Consider the following 15,549-nt stretch of genomic DNA (forward strand, 5'->3'; position numbering starts at 1 on the left):
ACTCAAATTATGTTTCAAACCAAAATCGTTGGTTCTTCGCTACTTGGCATCATGTTTGCATCTGGAACAATGCAACCATTCACACATATTTTCATTCACATACTAAAATTAAAAATCTTTTAAATTAATATTATAATACATAATTTTCAACAAATTCTTCATTACAAACCACGAAAGTTACGATTCAACATTCAAGCAAGGAAACATACATCACACGGATATGGGTAACCAAGTGGTAAATATTAACAACCAACCTAAGCTAAGCTTCAATGTTTAAAGCTACTACCTACTGGTTTCCAAGCTAACACAGGTCTCATGGTTTACCAAAATACTTGCTAAGCCAATACAACTACCGATTAACCATTAGGACTGCTTCTTCCTCTTGATGCAGACTTGCGATCTTGAGCAGAATCCTGGAACCCAACTCCATTCCTCATGACCTAATTGAAGAAGTTACGATACAGGCACGATGGTGGCTGATCTCTCTGCAGTACTCGCCCTACAATTAAAAAGTAAATTAAATATAAGCACAACTTTTATTTAAAAAGAAAAATGTTACAATTTATTATATTTTTTTGGTAATAATAATTAACAAATTTTAAATTTTGATTTTTACCTCTAACAACTCCACCACAAAAAGGATCTAAAACGCAGGCTTGGTTGAGTAGTAACATTGTATGTTGGAAGGCATGTGCTAATTCCCCATGATAATAATCTGTTAGATACCGCATGTTTATACTACAAATTAACCAACAAAATAATTAGTATTTTATATCTACAAAAATACTAATATTTTCTATATAATTAGTACGTTATATTCTCAATAATAATAATGATAATTTCCATATATAAATACAAAAGCAATACCAAGGTTTTAGGTTCAATTCTCGCCAAAGACGAATTTGAACTATGTTATCGCTAGTCCATTATGAAGGTTAACCCATAGATAATATCGTTTGTTAAAAAAAAAAAAAATATCACAAAAACAAAGTTCATAGTTCGAACAAAATTCTTAAAACTTACTATTCTTTTCCTGTACCAAGAGCCATAGCACTATCACTCGTCGTAAATGATTCACCTGCGATCACTCGAAACATTTGGGGATGTGGACTTGTATTGTCCCATCCCAAAATAAGGCTGCACACTGGGCCATAGGGACTAACAAACTGATAGGCTATATTAGCCGCTAGCTCCACCTTGTGTGACTTCTCAGGTATTGTTGAAAACTATCACCATTCAATTGAAAATTAATATATATATATATATATATATATATATATATATATATATATATAATTTTGAGTAGAAGAAAAAAAATTGAGAGTTTTTAGTTACCTCTCTTGTTATCCGTTGACACATACGCTCCCATGTCATCCTCAATCCAGCCATTGTAATATAAATATTTCGACTTATTTGATAGAACTTGTTGCAAGTAAGATCAGTCACATATCCAGTCAAGGCATCGGTCAACTTTGAATCAACTCCAACACAAATAAAATTTCCCCAGCGGTAAGCAATATTAATGGTGCCATGTTCATAGCATGAAACACCTGCACCACAAATAAGGAAGGAGGGATTTATGGGTGAAAAACTTTTGTGCTCCTAATTATGGAGAAAAAGAACATAAAAGAATACAAACAATCATATCCACGAAGTGAAACAGAGTTCGGAAGGAGTGAAACCTTTTGCACCAGATTGGGAGCCATTGGGCTCCTGAGCAATCAAGTGTTCATACTCTAATGGTCTTACCACATGCCTGATCTCCGGTGGTAGAAGCTGGTGTCTGCAACATAGAGAAAATTAACCTAAATCAAAGAGATTTTGAAAAAACAGTAAACAAGGAACTATTAATTTTGAATGAGTTCCAAAAACAGGGCAGTCACCTTAGTGGTAGCTGTTTAACCAGGTCAGTTTCAGATATAGCTACGGAAATGTCAATGTTGCCAGAAAGAGTAATCATTTGACTTGAAAATCTTCTAGTGAATCGACCGATACTTGGAACATTAGCATCAATCTCACAATGATTTTTCAATGCATGGACAAAAGCGATTCTTACACCAGCCCTCTTAGAAGCAAAACAGGGCGAAAATAAATGAGGTTTGTCCAACACAAGTACAAGGGAAAACAACTTAAGCCAACGGATCAAGAATCCCAAGCTTACCTTGTCCTTCAATGCCAATCCAATATACTGTAAGTATACATCCTGCAAAAACAGTGATGGATAGGAAATAATCCACACGCCTGGTGACGCTGTGCAAGAAACCCAAATATTTGGATCGATCTCACGATAGCGATAGCAATGCACAAATAACCTACAATGATGGATTAAACTGTGAAAAAGAACTAAAGGATTATGATAAAACAGGAACTTTATGAAATCGTATCAGTTTTCTTTGCTTCTTACTTATAATGCTGAGTCAGAATATCCTACCCTTTTGGTATCTTGCACATCATCTGCTCTAATGTAGTTATCTTGTCGTGAGTCATTGAGAGCCTCTTGTTCAGTGATTCCACACGATCTCCCTCAGCTTCTATCTTTTGTTCAGCGTTTAATTGTATACGAGTAGTTTCTCGCCTGGTAGCAAGTGAGTTGGCAACAAATATAAATGATGTGATCAGCTGCAGAGCCCTCCAAGTAGCGTTTAATTGTAAGTTACCGAAAGTCACCACAACTTTCGGTGTCAGCTAGGTTTTGAAAAGAAAGGAAGAATGGCTGCTGCCGTTGGTTCTGATAGGGACAGCCGAGGAGGCCATCGCAGTCGGAGTCGGAGTCGGAGTCGCTGAGAGAAAGTCTCTCTGTACTCTCTAGAATTCTGCCTTGCAGACTCTTTCAGTAACTTACATTCTTACCTTGTGTGCTAATCTAGGGTGAGACCTTATACGAAATTTAGATTTTCGGCTGGGATTAAGATTCTTTGCTGAAAGTTACGAATGTTTTTGTATTTATAAATATAAATTATTATTATTTTTTTAAAATATAACGTACTAATTATATAGAAAATATTAGTATTTTTGTAAATATAAAATACTAATTATTTTGTTCGTTAATATGTAGCATAAACCTGCGGGATCTAACAGATCATCGGGGAATTAGCACATGCCTTCGAACGTACAAGGTAACTTCTCAACCGAGCCTGCCGATTTTTCTTTTTTAAATAAAAGTTGTGACTTATATTTAATTTACTTTTTAATTGTAGGGCGGTTACTGCAGAGAGATCAGCTACCATCGTGCCTGTATCTTTACTTCTTCAATTAGGTCATGACGAATGAAGTTGGGTTCTAGGATTCTGCTCAAGATCGCATGTCTGCATCAAGAGGAAGAAGCAGTCCTAATGGTTAATCTATATACAGCCCCATATAGAGTTCGAAAGAAATAGTCTCTTATTGGAACAAATTCTTTTATAAAACTCCAAAAATTCATCGAAATTCTAAAATTGGCTATATCCACCATTTTTTCAGACCCTTATAGAGTCTCTTATGGGTGTAAAGTCTTTTGAAGGCTTGAATATGCACCTTGACTTTGCATCACGAAATGTTTGAAAATGGTTTGAAATTGTATATTTTTTTCTTTAAAATACTAATGTTGTTCAGGGCGGAGAGAGGAAAGTAAAGAGATTTTTTTTTTTTTTTTTCATTTTGTAGGTAAATGGTTTGAAACCGAACCAAAACCGTTTAAAACCGCACCAAATTGAACCAAACGGTTTGGTTTCATTTTGGTTTTGACTTCAAAACCGCACTGAATTGAACCGCAAAAAGTTTCAATTTTGGTTTTGGTTTCACTCAAAACCGTACCAAACCAAACCTTGCTCACCCCTAACGTCATGCACAACAATAAGACGGAAATAGGATTTTTCTAAAACTTACAATTATCAAATTGCCCTCCCATATAAATGGGTCACTAAAAAATTCCAACTCTCATCTCTCATTTTGTAGGGAGAAACAGAGAGGAGAGATAGAAACATGACCGGCAAAATTTGATCCCGATGGTGCAATCCTTTGTCGATAGTAGGGTAGCGGGCAACAAGGTTGCAAGGTTGCAAACTTGTGAAGATAGTAAGGCAGTGGCCGAGTAATGTTAGTGGATTGTTGATTTGCAGTTTAAGTGAGAGAACAACCTTGAAGGCTATGCTTTGTTGGGAATCTTTAAATGGATGGTTAGACACATCCCTCTCTTTCTTCTGTTATCTTTCTTAGTCCTTGTCCAATTGATGCAATTAGTCTTTTTTTTGGAATTCGAGTGTCATGGCAAAAATTCGAGCTTTCAATTTTTTTTATTTTTTAATTTGGGATTTTTGTTTTTACTGTGAGATAGGGTTCTTGATGCCATTTTTGGAACGTGTATGAGTTTTGTTGTGGACTTGTATTGTGCAATTAACAGCATTAGGGTATATGTGGAGGTTTAAATTATGAAAATCCCTTTAAAATCTGTAGTTTACAAATTTTTGACCTCAACCTAGTTTACAAATCTCTCTGATCTTGCAGATCGACCGAGCTCCATAAAGAATTTTAGGGATTTGATAACCGGAATTGATTGCAGAAGTTGGTGGCAAAGGTTCCGTGTTCCCATGAATTTATAGTGTTGGGCTTCACCTTCCCGTTTGGGTTGGGCTTGGCTTCTTTTTTAACATTTTGCCCTCTCAAAATGGTTAGAATTGGGCTTCCATTGATTTTTGTTTTTTGTTTTTTTTTTTTTTTTTTTTTTTTTTTTCATTTTACAAGAGTTCTGTTTCGATTATAATTTAGAGTTTAGTCAAGTAGAAACAAGAGTCAGTTTCTTCGAAAATCCAAATTGAAAAGAAGCCAAATCATAAAAAAATTGAAATTCCCAAGTAAATAGGAAGAAATAAATGAGGAGTCGATAACTAGTTTAGGAGGATATTTATTTACTTGGAATGAGAATAGTTTTTGGTTGTTTATGTGCAGAATAATCTACTGTAATGATATGATTTCTAACTATTTAGATAGTAGTGACACTAACTAGTAGGAAATAGACTAGTTTTCTGGAAATAATGGCAGAACAAAGGCTTAAACGTTTATTATATCGAGACGACATACAATGAGAATATGAGTTACAAAAATAGTGAAAGTTATAGTAAAAGTATTTTCATGAGTAAATTTTTCTTCAGAAACAAGTTATGCACACTCGTTTACTTATTCTGCAAGCATTCTTTTTATTTTAGATTTAAATTAAAAATAATAATACTTTAAAATACCTAAATAAACAGAAACGAAAACGGATCAAACGGTGGTTGGCGAAAGTCACTTCCCCTTTGTCCACGGATATGCCGAATAAAAAACTGTCACTTCCCAACTACACAAGAAATTTTTCAGTGCGATTGGTACACGAGATGGTACACCATGTGTCACTATACAAATAGTAGGACATGTGTGTTAAAAAGTTAATAACTTAAAAAATAAAATTTTTCACCACTTATATAAAAATACGTGATGCATCATCCGTGTTCCGGTTACAATGAAAAATTTCTCCAACTACACCAAAAAAATACAGCAGCCCACTTGTCCAATGTGTCCATGAATATGCCCAATAACAAAAATGTCAATTAGTATTGGGCTTTCCCTTGACATTTAAATGGCTTGTTTACTAGAGTATTGGACTTTTGGGAAAGAAATTTATCAACTAATTACATTTTACACTTTTTATGTTTGTGAGATTTTAAAATTGTGGCAAGTTTGATATATGTAACAAGTTTGATATGAAGTTATGGTACGTTGAATTTGTAGCGAGTTCAATATGAAGTGTGATTTATTTTTCATGTTGCAAGATGGCTAACTTTTTTTTTTATTTTTTTTAATAGCAACGATATCATTTCATTTCAAAATAGTAAGGTTGGAAGCACATTAAAAGCACAATCACGCAACACAACCTTAACATTCAATTACAAAAAGATCCGCCAAAAAGTCTAGCGGTTCCTCGAACCATGACCGAAAAACCTCCTCACGTAACGCAAATTTTGCAAGACAATGGACCATTTCATTAGCTTGACGACGAACATGAACATGGGCAATCAAGTGTAAGAAGGATTCGCCCTTGACGCCGCACATCACATAGACCGCATCCACCTTATGGTGCCTCCTGATCAAATTCTCACGGGTAGGAATTATATTCCGACAAATCCTCCAAGTGCATTCCTTGACTTTTGGGGGGACGTGAGCAGCCCAAATGCACTTTCAGAGATGACCCAAAGGGTTAGAACCCGAGGAAGAAGAAGCAGCCCTAGATTTTTCAAGCAACCACGCCAATGCCACATTGTATCCACTTTTCAGAAATGGCTAACCACGTGGGATAAAAATATCTTTTATCAATAATATTATATGAATATAATTCTTTATATGAATTCAATAAAGTAGCATCTAACTCATTTTTTTGGCCTACTCAAAAAAGCTTTATTGTATAACCGCTTGAATATTTGAGCATCAAAATAGTAAAAAAAAAAAAAAAAAAAAAAAGAAGAAAATTTGGTCAAGAAATAAGAAAAAAATATGCTGGTATGGAAACGCGCCAACGTTTTTGTAGCATAAGGGCTAAGCCAGCATGCTTAATTTGTTCTTAATTTTCTCTCTGCAGTTAAAAGTAATATTTCATTTCCGGTTCCAAATTCATATAAAGCTTGGACTTGTAATCTCTGGCCTAAAAAATAATTGGATTTGTAATCTGGGCGAACTACATGTTTAACTTAAACTTTTTGTTATGTAGTCGAAGCATTTAATTTTATAATAAAAAGAATCCTCACAAAAGTAATTGGAGTATACTGAAACTTTAAAAAAAAAATGCAAAATTTTCCTAAAAAAAGCACTTAAGTGTTTCAAGAAGGAAGCAATGTGTGCTTCTTTTAGAAAGTACTTCAAGAAGAAATTTTTAACTTGCTAAAAATATGGTCCAGTGTAGCAAGTGTTATAATACAAATGTGGAAATTTTTTTTTCTTCAAGTATTCAACCATTTGTATTATGACAATTGATGTGCCAAATTGTACACAAAGTATCGTAATACAAATGGTTGATATCCCTTCATGTCCTATCATCATTTGCTGGACAAGTATATCAGGGCAAAACTAGATATAAACTAGCTTCAAATGAAAAGAGAGAATCACTAGCAACAACTCGATCTCAACTCAAGTTCACCTAAAACAAGTCTCATTTGTCAAATTTCACACAAATACACACACATAATATCCTTACATATAGTGTGGAATAACACTGAATAAAGCATAAGAGCATCTCTTAATGAGATGTCAAAAAGTCCACATCAACAATAACAGTAAAAAATAACGACACTAATGTTTTTCAACCGCAATGTTAATTTCCAGAATGACATCTTTTATGGTTGCTGTGAAATTTGACAGCAGCTTCAAATAATTTTTAATAAATTATTAATTTCTTTTTATTAATTTTTTATTGGTTTGAAGCATTGCTTATTCATTTCCTTTCATAACCAATGCAATGTTTAAATATTTTTATACCTTTTAGTTCTTTTTCTTTCGTTACCAATGCAAAGAAATAAATATGAATTATTTTATTTTAGAGTAAATTACACTTTCATACCTCATGTTTGAGGTTTATTTCAATTCCTTACAACATCTTCAAAACATTTTATTTTCATACCTTAAGTAAAATTTTATTTCAAAATAATACCTCTGTTACATTTTCCATCCATTGATCTGTTAAATGTTGATGTGGCTACCAAATGTTTGCCACGTGGAAAATAAAATAAAATATTTTTTTTAAACCTGAATTTTCTCAAAAAAAGAAAAAAAAATTGAAAAAAGAAAGGGTAAATTACACTTTCATACCTCAGGTTTGGGGTCTATTTCCATTCCTTACAACATCTTTAAAACATTTCACTTTCATACCTTACGTACTATTTTATTTCAAATAAATACCTCCGTTACATTTTTCATCCATTGATCTGTTAAATGCTGACGTGGTTGCCACATATATGCCACGTGGCTGCCAAATGTCTACCACGTGGTAAATAAAATATTTTTTTAAACAAACCTAAATTTTCTCAAAAAGAAAAAAATTGAAAAATAAAAATAAAATCGAAACCAGTGCCTTCCCCCCTTAGTGACCCTAAACCAGAACCTAAAAACCTGCAAGAAGAAGAAGAAGAAGAGGGAGGAAAAAAAAAACCCCAGTTTCTCCCACCCGAGCCACCCCTTTCTCCCATCCCCCATCACCCACAAAAATTCCACCCGAGATTAGGTGGATCTACCACAAAACCAGTCCAAAAATCATCTCAAACTCAAAGTATTTTCAAAACCCACCCATACTGAAAATCACGAGATCCTGACTCGAGGGGGGCCGGGAAGGAGGGAAGGTCGCGTGACGCCAGGGGGGAGGTTGCGTGGCGCCGGGGGGGGGGGGGGGGGGAAGGAGGTGGGTCGCGCGGGGGAGGGGGGACGAACTGGGTTTGGGGTTTTTTTTTTCCTTCTTCTTCCTCCTACTGCTGCTGCAGGTTTTTTTTTTCTTCTTCTTTTTCTCCTTCTTGTTGCTGTTGCAGGTTTTTTTGGGTTTTGGGTTAGGGATAGGGATATGGGTCGCTGGGTGGGGGGGGGAGGGATAGTGGGTTTCATTTCATTTTATTTTTTTTCAATTTATTTTTTTCTTTTTTTGAGAAAATTCAGTTTTTTTTTTTTTTTTTTTTAAATTATGTTATTTGCCACGTGGCAGACATTTGGCAGCCACGTGGCATATATGTGGTAGTCACGTCAGCATTTAACAGATCAATGGATGAAAAATGTAACGGAGGTATTATTTTGAAATAAAATAGTACTTAAGGTATGAAAGTGAAATGTTTTGAAGATATTGTAAGGAATTGAAATAGACCACAAACCTGAGGTATGAAAATGTAATTTACCCTTTATTTTATGTTTAAAATTTGATACATTGGGCTACTTAGTATTATGGTCTAATGGTATTCCTTTTCACTTGTAAGTGATAGGTTTAAGGTTCGATTCTTGCCAAAGGCGAATTTGAACCACATTGTTGCTTACCCATTGTGAGGCTAAACTCACCCCCTCCCTTAATATCGTTTGTTCAAAAAGAAAAAAATAAATACATCGTGTAGAAAGTAAAACTATAAAAGATGTCAAAGAAGCACAAAGAGACTTATTCTTTCACTTTATCAAGTGATACAAGTACCAGAACACAGCTAGAATTCCAAGGGATTGATCGAAGATATTGCATGCAGATGCAGTCATTGTTTTACATTTATCAGATAAAAATGTGCCCTAGATAAACATACGGCACGGGTACTTCACATGCAGTTCAAGTGTGGACAGGTTGGCCAACTCTTCTGGCGTGATCTCTCCAAGAAGAAGGTCTCTGCGCAAATCTTTGTCCCCGGGTAGAACCATAGCACCGACTAGAACTCTATACTTTTGACCAACTGGTTTCGAAGTATCGTTGAAACTCCAGTATTTAAACAGCACAGCCTCAACTTCAGTAGCCATTTTACGAGGGTCAGGTGCACTGACAGAATCCACAAACCTTGCGTCGGCTTCCTTAGATACCTCGGACAAAGCGGTGCAAATGGTTTTCCTTATGAACTCCCGTTCTTTTTTTACATCTGTTGTGACAAATGATTGTTCAAATCTTTATTTAAGTACATAATGATTTTTCATTTAAGGATTCACTTAAAAAAGAACAATGTTCGACCCAAGCCAAAAAGGCTCCCCGTTTTGTGAAGGTCGGGGAACGTCCTTAACCTTGCTCACTCTACAAAGAGGCTGAGCAATTGTAAGGTTGCCTACCACATTGACTTAAAAGGACAATACCAGAATATATTCAAGTGATTACTGACTAATAAAAAATAACTATTATCTTTTGTAATATTACCACCTGAATTATGAATAATTGAGCTAGCATGAAAAGATGAAAAAAATATTAATTAATTAATTTTAGATATACGTATGATGTTGTATATAGAAAAACATAAAACAATCCAGCATCATAAATAGAATTAAATAGAAAAAAAATTAGAGAGAGGTTGGGTCCAAATCAATCACCAGGCCAACGCTCAGTATTTGTCGGCGACGGTGGTTGCGGTGGCGCTGGTTTACTCGTACCGTCACTAACCGGGAAAGTGTACGGCGGCGCACGTGCAGGTCTGACGGATCGACCTTCAAGCACATTCACAAGTTTGTAGGGTTTGGCGTCTGCCCTTAACGTTGAACCTGACGCCATGGCGCTCTCTGTCTGGGATTGCGGATCGATCGATGAGGAATTTTTGATAACCGAATTGATTGTTCGACTTGGAGGTGGAGGTTCTGGGTTCCCTTATATTTATAGGTTTCGGCTTCACCGTTCAGTTCGGGTTGGGCTTCACCGTCCAGTTCGGGTTAGGCTTCACCGTCCAGTTCGGATTGGGCTTGGTATTTTATTTTAATTTTAATTTTATTCTCTCAGAATGGTTAGTAGAGTCAATTCCTCTCATATTTTTTTATTGTTTTTTCATTCTCTTGTTTACTAGAGTTTTATATAATTTAGAATTTTGTCAAGGAGAAAACAAGAGTCAATTTCTTGGAAAATCTAATTTGAAAAATTGAAATTCCAAGGTAAATAGGGAGAAATAAATGAGAAATCGATAACTAATTTAGAAGCATGTTTACTTATTTGAAATGAGTATATTTTGTTGTTGTTTGCGTACGAAATCATCTACTGTCATGATTTGATATCTGATTATTTAGATAATAATAGTGATATTAATTTGAGTTATGCCCAGTAGGGAACTTGGAAAATAAAGATCGAGTTCAAAGGATGATATTTGTCCCAAAGAAAGCAAAACGGGTTTAGCACTGGGCTTGGTTTGATTTTAATGGAGTTTTGTTTAGATTACAATGTTCATGGATAGGCCCAAAAGAGAACCCCTTAAAACATTTCCGCTGCTTCTTCTTCTTCTTCTTCTTCTTCTGGGCTCTTTTAATCCAACTCCGTCGACATACCGACGCCGAATTAACTTGAACTTATCTCAGCTTCGTTGCCGAAGTGGAGTTTACAAGATGTTTTGAGATTACCAGGTAGATTTGCAGTTAAAGGAACCTGCTTTTCAACTGTGGCGTGAACAATCTTGGTCCAGGCTCGAGATCCGGCTAATTTAATTAATATAATATTAATTAATGAACAATTCAATAGAGAAATATTAGCACGTGAATTATGAACAATTCAATTGAGCTAGCATGAAAAAATATAATATTAATTAATGAATAATACATATAAACGGAAGCTAAATCTAACATTAAAAATAAAAAAAATTGAGAGAGAGAGATAGAGAGATTGGGTCCGAATCATTCACCTGCGGGAATAAGCAATGGCGTATATTCTCCAGGAGCTACTTCTTCTATAGGAGGATCCTGAACAAGTTCCAACAACCACGCTGGCTACTTCTTCTATAGGGGGATGAAAAATTTTGCGGGCTCTCGGAAATTCCGGGCCATATGCTACTGCACCTTTTGCACACTCACAACGTTCGCCACTTATAACAAAATTGAAAGTCCGAGGTGAGTAGAAAGAGGCATGGATGAAATTCCTATGAGGAAGAATCCGCGCAGCAGCCTTTCTATATGGATGGACATCTGGCGCCCCATTTCTCGTGTTTTTTTGCTTAACATTTCTAGATTCGTTGTGAAACTAACATAGATGTAAAAGCGGAGTAAGCCTGGTTAAAATTCAAAGCTTTTAGCCCCCTCATCTCGTATAAGACTTTCACCTCTGCTTTGGTATCTTCTGACTTGTCTTCCTTCTTTTCGAATTATATTATGACTCTTGATGGGAAAGGCAGCGAGATGAATCCTCTTGGCAATTGGGGGAGAAAGATGCCTTCCTGGACAACCTCTAAAACTTGACCAGCGCTCGCATTCCACTTTCCACACATAAATACCATGGCAACATCACCTTTGGTGCCTTCAGTTAAGTGCAAAGCAGCATCGAAAACTAACTTCTTTGAACCTATAATATCATAGGGAAGAGTAGACATAAAAGGTCCCTCCAACCATAGTACATGATGTCGTTTGATCTCGGCATTCATTATTAGCTTATGGAGAGCCCTAAACAAAGAAATTAGAGATATTTTTAGAGAATCCGCGGGAATTTGTGGCTCAGCAGCCCCCCAGGTGGGTTGGGCACCCGCTACCTTGTTTATTGATAGAAAAAACAAGATTTCACTGTAGTTTGTTATATTGAGACGATATATAATGAGATTATTAGTTACAAAAATAGTGCACACTCATTTAGTCTTTCTACAACATTCTTTTTAGGTTTAATTTTTTTTTTTGAACAAAGATATTATCACACTAAGGGGGGGGGGGAGCGAGCAAAGCCTAATTAAAAAAAAAAACAATTTAAAAGACATAAATAAACAAAAATGTAGATGGAGGGAGGAGGAAAATTTGAGTTCTTATCATTAAGAACTAAAATTTAACACTCAATTTCATAAATGTCATTTTTTATAAAAGCTTTCAAATGTAGCAGAAAACCCATGTGAATAGACCTAAATGCCCTAAAAATCCAAAACCTAATTACACGGAAAAGTCAAAACCCTTGAATAGATCTCCTTTACTTCTTTGTTCAAAGTGCGGGGCCGCAAGGGGAGTTGATAAACGTTATAGAGCAATTGCGGGTGTTATTCAACAATCAACTAATGGAGTACGGACTTAAAATTTTGTCGCTCATGTCTGAAACTCAATCGTTACCGTTGATACAAGATCGTCCTAAAAGAGTATGTTTTGTTCAATCAATTTAGCAGACATGATACTGGTTGAGGCTTCTAACTCATTGGAATCAAATTCCAATCTAATTCACAAGAGGATCATTCCAACTTTATTCTTTCTTCTCTTCCCCGTCAATCTAATTAATCCACAACACTTATTTGTAAGTTCTAAATTGTTGATCTCAACTCGTCCCAATTCTTATACCCAAAGCGAATGGATGCCATGAATCGATCACACTTTTCATTATACAAGTCCGTTATTTTGATCATGTTAGAAATTCAATTTTAGTTTTGGATTTCTTTGGAACGATTGAACTTCTAATAGGGTTTTGTTTCTTATGTTTATTTGGTTTTAATTTTGAGGGTATTTTGATCTTTTAAGTGATTTTTCTGCTATATTTGAAATATTTTATTAAAAAAATGATATTTATGAAATTAAGTATTACATTTTAGCTATTATTAATAAATACTCGGAAAAATTGGTGCAAGCGGAAGTCAATTCCCATTCTCTTTTATTAAACCAAACCAAACCAACTACACCAAAGAATAAAGCAGCCCACCGGTCGAACGTGTCCATGAAAAGGCCCAATAGAGAACCCGTTTTTCTTTGTTTGCAAAACCGACCCGACTTCTTTCCTTCGCCCCCTCACTTCCTCAACTCCGAAAGATTTTTCAGTATGACTGGAACAAGTGGTACATCATGTGTCATTATACAAATGATAGAATATGTGTACTAAAAAGTTAATAACTTAAAAAATAAAATTTTTCATCACTTCTATTAAAACACATGATGTACCAATTGTATTCCGATCACAATTAAAATTTTCTCCACAGCTCCCTCTCTACCTCTGTGTAACGTTAAATATTCGAACTTTCCTCCCTTTCTTCTTCCAGGCTCTTTTTATCCGACTCCGCCCGACATGCTGACGCCAAATTAACTTGAACGTATCCCTGCACGTCCCAGTAAAACGCTCTTCTCCTTTCAACCTCAGTTCGACCACCAGCTGCCTGGTTAAATGCCTCAACGAAGCTGGCCACTACAATTTCTTTGGTTACTTGCTCCTCAAGTAGACCTGGCATTCGTGTCGTGTTTTTCGTGTTCGTGTCGTTTTCGTGTCATACCCGATAACTTAACGGGTCGTGTCGTGTAATACCCGTTAAAGTAAACGGGTAATATGACCCGACCCGAAATCAACCCGTTAATATTTTCAGGTAATATGACCCGACCCGTTACCCGTTAAGAAAAATATATTTTAAATCAATAAAAATGAAAATGAAAAACATAATTTGACCCAAAAAAATGTAAAACATAATACTAAATCAGTATTTGCATACTAAATTTCGGAGTTGACCCCTTAATGAAAGTTGTAAAGCTTTTTATTACGAGTGATTATATTTTTCACACTTCTACAATAATTATTATTAATTTTATTAATTTTTCACTAAAATAAATAACATTGTTCATGAGATTTGGAGGGTTTTAAAAATCTAAACGACTATGTAACCTTGCCAATGGAACTCAAAGCTTACATGTTATTCCTTTTACAAAATCCTCAATTTTCATAGATCATCATGACATAAGATTTTGTGGTATATATCCACTTCTGTAAATATTTTAAATTGACGATCAAATTAGTTCATTGTATTCATATAGGATTAAGGAGTGTAGCTGTAAAAAATCATCAAAATCAGAGTTAAAATAACCGTTAAATCGTGATTTTTCGTTTATAACCGTCGAAACATTTTGTCTCGTTACTTGATCTCTAAATGTTTGTTTTTTGCAATTTTTGGCGTATGCGATCTCGAAGCATATATAAACACGTTTGATGGTTGGATCATTGAAATTAGTTTCATATGATGCGTATCCCATCAAAACGATACATTAACTAACACTTAGGGTTTATTTATATTTTCATTAAGTATAACATAAGATTTTGTGGTATCCACTAATGTAAATATTTTAAATTGAAGATCGAATTCATTTATTGTATTCATATAGGGTCAAGGAGTGTAGCTATAAAAAATCATCAAAATCGGAGTTAAAATAACCGTTAAATCGTGATTTTTCATTTATAACCGTCGAAAAGTTTTGTCTCATTACTTGATCTCTGAATGTTTTGTTTTTGCAATTTTTGGCGTATGCGATCTCGAAGCATATATAAATAAGTTTGACGGTTGGATCGTTGAAATTAGTTTTGTAGGATGCGTATCCCATCAAAACGATAAGTTCACTAACATTTAAGAGTTTATTTATACTTTCATCAAGTATAACATAAGATTTTGTGGTATCCACTAGTGTAAATATTTCAAATTGAAGATCGAATTCATTCATTGTATTCATATAGGGTCAAGAAGTGTAGCTGTAAAAAATCATCAAAATCGAAGTTAAAATAACCGTTAAATCGTGATTTTTCGTTTATAACCGTTGAAAAGTTTTGTCTCTTTACTTGATCTCTGAATGTTTGTTTTTTGCAATTTTTGGCGTATGCGATCTCGAAGCATATATAAATAAGTTTGACGGTTGGATCGTTGAAATTAGTTTCGTAGGATGCGTATCCCATCAAAACAATAGATTCACTAACACTTAAGAGTTTATTTATACTTTCATCAAGTATAACATAAGATTTTGTGGTATCCACTAGTGTAAATATTTTAAATTGAAGATCGAATTCATTCATTGTATTCATATAGGGTAAAGGAGTGTAGCTATAAAAAATCATCAAAATCGGAGTTAAAATAACCGTTAAATCGTGATTTTTCATTTATAACCGTCGAAAAGTTTTGTCTCATTACTTGATCTCTGAATGTTTGTTTTTTTCAATTT

General features: G+C 34.9%; 1 protein-coding gene across 1 annotated transcript; it reads right to left on the bottom strand.

Annotated features, from left to right (window-relative positions):
- Nucleotides 1-440: 440 nt before the first annotated feature.
- LOC148693280 (uncharacterized) lies at nucleotides 441-10,204 on the bottom strand. The gene is made up of 11 exons (XM_088680354.1): nucleotides 10,027-10,204; nucleotides 9,264-9,587; nucleotides 2,851-2,918; nucleotides 2,450-2,619; nucleotides 2,162-2,312; nucleotides 1,884-2,065; nucleotides 1,683-1,783; nucleotides 1,336-1,550; nucleotides 1,024-1,226; nucleotides 617-738; nucleotides 441-499 (listed from the first exon to the last, which is right to left on the bottom strand). Exons 1-11 carry the CDS (start codon nucleotides 10,202-10,204, stop codon nucleotides 441-443), a joined length of 1,773 nt encoding a protein of 590 aa, XP_088536480.1.
- Between the last annotated feature and the right edge of the window lie 5,345 nt (nucleotides 10,205-15,549).

This window comes from Pyrus communis, chromosome 11 (genome assembly GCF_041283825.1).
Source record: "Pyrus communis isolate YQ-2024b chromosome 11, ASM4128382v1, whole genome shotgun sequence".
In the NCBI taxonomy this organism is placed as follows: Eukaryota; Viridiplantae; Streptophyta; class Magnoliopsida; order Rosales; family Rosaceae; genus Pyrus; species Pyrus communis.

Bases quoted from the DNA above. Each gene is read 5' to 3' on its own strand.
- LOC148693280 (XM_088680354.1), bottom strand. From the start codon at position 10,204: ATGGCGTCAGGTTCAACGTTAAGGGCAGACGCCAAACCCTACAAACTT. The intron at 1,784-1,883 runs GTGACTGCCCTG...TCTATGTTGCAG, and splicing joins GTTAAACAGCTACCACTAAG to ACACCAGCTTCTACCACCGG. The intron at 500-616 runs GTAAAAATCAAA...TTTTAATTGTAG, and splicing joins TTGTGGTGGAGTTGTTAGAG to GGCGAGTACTGCAGAGAGAT.